This window comes from Gaeumannomyces tritici (genome assembly GCF_000145635.1).
Source record: "Gaeumannomyces tritici R3-111a-1 unplaced genomic scaffold supercont2.175, whole genome shotgun sequence".
NCBI classification, from domain to species: Eukaryota; Fungi; Ascomycota; class Sordariomycetes; order Magnaporthales; family Magnaporthaceae; genus Gaeumannomyces; species Gaeumannomyces tritici.
Genome location: NW_008804719.1, coordinates 1 through 5,751, shown reverse-complemented (window position 1 = coordinate 5,751; position 5,751 = coordinate 1). Strand labels below are relative to the sequence as shown.

The 5,751-nt window shown below is 61.0% G+C and overlaps 2 protein-coding genes across 2 annotated transcripts; one reads left to right on the top strand and one right to left on the bottom strand.

Annotated features, from left to right (window-relative positions):
* On the bottom strand, positions 1-1,933 carry GGTG_14204 (hypothetical protein). The gene is made up of 2 exons (XM_009232131.1): positions 1,666-1,933; positions 1-1,595 (listed from the first exon to the last, which is right to left on the bottom strand). The coding sequence occupies exons 1-2, from the start codon at positions 1,714-1,716 to the stop codon at positions 195-197; spliced, it is 1,452 nt and encodes a 483-aa protein (XP_009230395.1). The 5' UTR covers positions 1,717-1,933; the 3' UTR covers positions 1-194.
* Positions 1,934-2,098: 165 nt separating this feature from the next.
* On the top strand, positions 2,099-5,412 carry GGTG_14203 (hypothetical protein). The gene is made up of 4 exons (XM_009232130.1): positions 2,099-2,850; positions 2,945-3,939; positions 4,007-4,140; positions 4,225-5,412. The coding sequence occupies exons 1-4, from the start codon at positions 2,761-2,763 to the stop codon at positions 4,695-4,697; spliced, it is 1,692 nt and encodes a 563-aa protein (XP_009230394.1). The 5' UTR covers positions 2,099-2,760; the 3' UTR covers positions 4,698-5,412.
* The last annotated feature ends 339 nt before the right edge of the window (positions 5,413-5,751 follow it).

Below are 5,751 nucleotides of genomic sequence, written 5' to 3'. Positions count from 1 at the left end.
GTGCGCTACCCGTCCCTTTACTTGGCACACAACGGATAACACGGTCTGCCCGTGTCCATGTACAGTTTGTTCTTCAGAGGAAGTTGAGATGATAAAGGATATGAGACGACAGAGTAGGAGACGAAAGAATAGCCATGCTGGCTTGGTGTACAGTTGGTATAAAAGACGCGACCATGATGATCGGGGCGCCTTCATTACGAGTCAAAGCGGTCGGGCATTAGGACAGGAGCGACAAGGGTCCAGACGTAAAGCGCATAGCAGACCCACGAGCTCGCAATCTTGACCCACGAGGCCCAGACGGTGCGTCCGACGGCAGCAAAGTCGCCGTCCTTGCCCTTGGTCGAGTCCTCGTAGTTCATGGTGAGCAGGGTGGCGACCCAGGCGGTGGCCAGGAAGAAGATGATGTGGAACATGGTGTAGCTGTACTGCGTCGAGGCACGCTCGTCGTCGTGGCGGCCGCCGCCCCCTGTGCTGTCGTCGTCCTCGTCGTCCGAAAGAAGTGCATCCGCGGGGAGACTGCCCTCCTCGACGGCCCGGCGCAGAGCCTCGGCCCGCATCTCCCGCCTTCCCGGCTGCGTGGTCACGAGTCCGTGCTCGTCGTCATCGGGCAGCCTGATGGCACCGCCGCGCGAGGTTCCGAGGCCAAGAGTCTGCGTTGCCGCTCGCGTCGTCGTCCACGCAACCGTCAACATGGTGACAATGGCGCCAATGACGACCGAGGTGGTTCGTGTGCCCTGGGCGAGGATAAGCGGGTTGCAGTGCTTGTCGTCCGTGTCATCGGGCTTCATCGACACGGCCGACATGGTGAGGTAGGTGCAGTAGACGGCCACCATGGCGGCCTGGGCCAGTCCGGCCTTGGAGTTGGTCTCCTGCACGGCGGGGTGGACCGAGATGAAGGAGACGAGCAAGAACAGGATCAGGTTGATGGTGATGACGGCCTGGTTCGACGAGCAGCCCGAGCGCGCAAAGAAGATGTACTGGATGATGGTCATGGCCAGAGATGCCAGATACATGCCAAGGGTCGAGCCGACAAGAACGGTGCGCCAGGCCTTTGACTCGGTCTCGTTGATCTGCTCGAGGCAGTACTCGGCCCAGCTGTGGGCCAGATCGACGAGGAGGATCAGGCCCAGGATGAGGAACATCATGGCAAACACCAGCGAGATGTACTTGCCCCAGAAGACGAAGAAGGTGTCGGGGATCAGGAAGGACATGACGATCAGGGCCAGCCAGGCGATGACCTTGGGGCCCCAGTAGCCGTTCTGGATGGCGGCGCGCGGCTGTTTGGATGAGCTGACGCCGAAGAGGAGGCCGGCGAAGACGAGGTGGAAGAGACCGAGGGCGAAGTTGATGCGGTGGACGGCGAGCCAGCCGTAGCACTGGCCCGTGGGGCAGTTGATCTTGACATAGTCAAGCATGAGGTGTTGGAGCTTGTCGATGGCCCACGACGTCTCCATGATCCAGGCCAGTATCGAGTTGACGAGGAGGATGAGGGCGTATCCGATGCGGGTCGCGACGCTGTTGCCGCACTTTCCGCAGGCCGAGCAGACCATGGAGCATGTTGCGGCGCCGCAGCAGGTGGCCCCAAAGGAAAGCAGCTGGCAGAAGGCGTCTGTGTTAGTCTTTGGACGACAGCTGTTTGTGCCGGCGAGGGAGAGGGCGACCAACCGTGCCGACGCTGGGAACCGCCATCAGCGGCAAGGAGAGAAGCGCGCCCATCGTGGAGGGGGGCAAGGCCTGCCAGAGAGCCTTGGGGGGGTGTCAGATGTGTGTGGCGATTGGAGGTGTGCGCAGCGACGGCTTGCGCTGGGTGGTGGGCGTTGGTTTCGAGATGCCGAGATGTCGAGATTCGAGATGGAGGAACAAAGTCGCAGGTCGAGTCAAGCGGGACAGCGGCGACCGACCATGAACCGAGGGCGTTGGCTGTCGGCAATTGGTGGGCCTCAGTGGTGGCGCCCGATTACGTCGCCCAACAAACTCCGCCTCGGTAGCATCACGTGTAGATATCACGTGGGTCACGGTGCTCTCTTGCAGCTGTACCCGCTTCCCTTCTTGCAGTCACATGAAGCTTCGCGCGCCTATTATGTAATTTCGAGGTCGATTCCAAGTGCACCTACAGGTACCTCGTCAGTGGTGACAGGGCGCCAGTCCAGCCTCGCCGGTCGGCTTCGTCGGTCTTCACATCAGCTGTCCACGACGGCTGACAGGGAGCTCTGGTCGAGATAAGCATCCATCCATTCATGCTCAGTCGCAGTCAAAAGCCAAATGCATGATAGCGCGTGGTACAGTGTGTGTCTGTGTTGAGACATTGCATTGAGACGCCTATAATGCGAACGGGTGCCAACCCATGCCCTCATCGAGTTCTCTTCTCTACAAAGATCTCTTCTTCTCTACGACCGCTAGAACAAATCCTAGTCGAGCAGAAGAAATAGAGACAGACTTGCTTACCGGGAGTCAGCTGGTCACGCGGCGACTGGCAACAAGAGAGCGCCAGTCTTGAAGCAACACACCGTGTCAGCTGCCACCATTTCAGATCCACCCACGGCGACGCCCCCTGCAATCAGGGGCTTCAGCAGGGGCCTCCACACGCGCAGCGAGCAGCCGAGCTCCAGCAGTATCCCGATAGCGGCCTTCCCCAGATCTCCTGGCTTGGCGCCGGAATCCCATCATCCACCACCACAACAGTCATGACTTGACTTGGCGCGAGAAGTCGCAGAAAGCCACAACAGCTCGACAGAGAGGCCCCGTCCTCCAACTCCCACCATGGCTCCTCTGTCGGAGCGAGACCTCCACAGGGCTCGCATCGTGTCCAGCGTCGCAGCCACGGCGATATCGCTCGCCTGCGGCACCAACGTGAGCGCGCGCTGTCCCCCATTCCGGCCGCTGGCCACGCGTGCCGTGCTCTAGGAGCAAGACTGAACTAACCCAAGCCCCGCCCGCCTCGCAGTATGTCTACTCGGCCTGGGCGCCCCAGTTCGCCGACAAGCTGCGCCTGTCGACAACGCAGAGCAACCTGATCGGCGTGGCCGGCAACCTGGGCATGTACACGATGGGCGTGCCCATCGGCATGGTCATCGACCGCATGCACGCGGGGCCGCGCCCCGCCGTCATGCTGGGCGCCCTGCTTCTCGGCCTGGGCTACCTGCCGCAGAAGCTAGCCTACGACCGCGGCGACGGCTCCGTCACGCTGCTGTGCATGGCGTCGTACCTCACCGGCTTCGGCGGCTGCATGGCCTTCGCCGCCTCGGTCAAGACCTCGGCCCTCAACTGGCCCCACCACCGCGGCACCGCCACCGCCTTCCCGCTCGCCGCCTTCGGCCTGAGCGCCTTCTCCTTCTCTGTCTTTGGCGAGCTCGTCTTCCCCGGCAGCACGGGCGCCTTCCTGGCCACGCTGACCGTCGGCACCTTTTGCCTGTGCTTCGTCGGCTTCTTCTTCCTGCGCGTCTGGCCCCACGACCACGCCCACGGCCACCACCACCGCCGCCGCCGCAGCTCGCAGATCTCCTACCAGAGCCTCTCGGGCGGCGCCAACGACAGCCTGGTCGAATCCCAGCAGCTGCGCCGGACCTCATCCGACGCGCCGGCCGCCACCGCCAAGGCCGCCCCGCAGAGCAGCGATGACGACGACGACGACGACGACGACGAGGACGGCGGTGATGGCCTGGAGCGCCAAGGGGCCCATGCTGCCGCCAGAACCACCCGCCAGGACGCCGACGTCGAGGCCGCCGCGCATCTACCCCGGGAACACGCAGACGAGACGTCATCCCTGATGTCGAGCACGGCGTCGTCGCTCCCCGGCGAGGTCCTGGTCCAGAGCAGTGTCGACATGGATCGCTCTCATCGCATAGACATACGCGGCTGGAGCCTTCTCTCCAACGGCGAATTCTGGCAGTTTTTCTCCATAATGGCGCTGCTGGCCGGCATCGGGCTCATGACCATCAAGTAAGTCGTGTTTTCTCAAGAATTTCGGCGACCGAGTACAAGAAGGCTAACAGCTCTCGGCCCAAAGCAACATTGGGCACAACGTAAACGCCTTATGGAGGTACTACGACAAGAAGGTGACGGAGGAGTTCCTCGTCAGCCACCAGCAGATGCACGTGTCCATCCTGTCGGTCGGTAGCTTCGCCGGCAGGCTATTGAGTGGTCAGTTTGCACGCCCCCATAAACCTGTCGTTCCGCACACGAGGTCGCGAGCCCAAACTTACACAATCCGAAATCGAACCGCAGGTGTTGGCTCCGACTTCCTGGTCAAGTCCCTCCACGCCAACAGGGTGTGGTGCTTGGTGGTTTCGTCGCTCATCTTTTTCGCGGCGCAGGTGAGCGCCATCACCATCACGGACCCGAGGCTCCTAGGCCTAGTGTCTGGTCTCTCGGGGCTCGGCTATGGCTTCCTGTTTGGCGTCTTCCCGTCCATCGTGGCCGAGTCGTTTGGCATCCACGGCCTGTCGCAGAACTGGGGGTTCCTGACCCTCTCGCCAGTCGTGTCGGGATACGTCTTCAACCTGTTCTACGGCACCGCCTTTGACGCCCACAGCGTCGTCGGCCCCGACGGCGAGCGCTCGTGCCCGAGCGGGCTCGAGTGCTACCGCGCCGCCTACTACGTCACCCTGGCCGCTTGCGGACTCGGCCTGCTCGTCTCGCTTGCCGTCATCCGCCACCAGAGGGCCCAGGGGTCGTCGCGCGGTGGCGGACGCGACTAAAAGCGACCGCCCCCGCGCTGTTAGTTGCCACTAGCAGGGGGAAGGTGACAGACGGTGACATGATGGCTGTGCCGCCATGTCTGCCTCTTCAAGAGCCAACGACGCCACACTTCCTCCCCACAGGTGCCCTTTTTGTTTAGTTCACCCGATTGGCATAGCTCTGGAGTTTGGGGCTGGTTAGACCTTCTTGTTTTCGCCACATTAGAGCCGGCCAAAAGCCGGGTTTGGCCGCCTCCCGGAACCCCTCCCTCGCGGGCTGTACCTATGTGACCATGTAAGGAGGGATATGGGGGCGATAATTGCAGCTTTGAATAGAGATCTGCTTTGCACATATTGAGTCCATAATTAGACCAGCTGCGGCCATGTCCACCCTTGTGGGTCTGGGAAAACACATCACATTGCTTAAGCGGGGTGACTAGCAAGGAGTCGTCTGTGGGATTCAGGATGAGTGTGTTTTGGGATTTTATTGCGTCTCGGTGGTTGCTTTTTCTGGTATACGGCCACGTGCAGCGTACATGGGTCAGAAAATTGGTTGTGGTGCCAACATCCCGGTTTGACATACGAGCAATCAGCGACGTCCGAGAAGGGAAAAATAGCAAAAGTCGGATTTCAGCCCGGGGAAGGGTCGATGAAACAAATCGCCACGATGTGGTCAAGCCCCCCCAAAAAAAAATAAGGATTCTGCCAATCAAACCCCCCCCCCTTTTTTTCCCTCCTTTTTCTGGCGTCTGAGCGGGCGATATCGTCCAGCGTTTCAAACCTGCCCTCTGGCGGCCCTCCCGCAATACCCGGCCCGCTGTGATGCGGAAGGGGGGAATGGTTGTGCCAAGGCTTTCCGCAAAGAGAAGCGTAGGGGGGCCTTGACCAATATTTGGGGTGTGAGAAGAAAAGAAAGATGTGAGGGAAATGAAGAACACGGGGAGCAAACGTCGGAGTTTCTCGCCGGATTGGGACCTGTCCAGGCTGAGAAGCCCAGGCTGTCTTTTTCTGACAGCCCCCAACAGGGGACCTGCTCCGATTTGCTATGGGGGGGGGGGTGGGGGTTTGGGTTGGT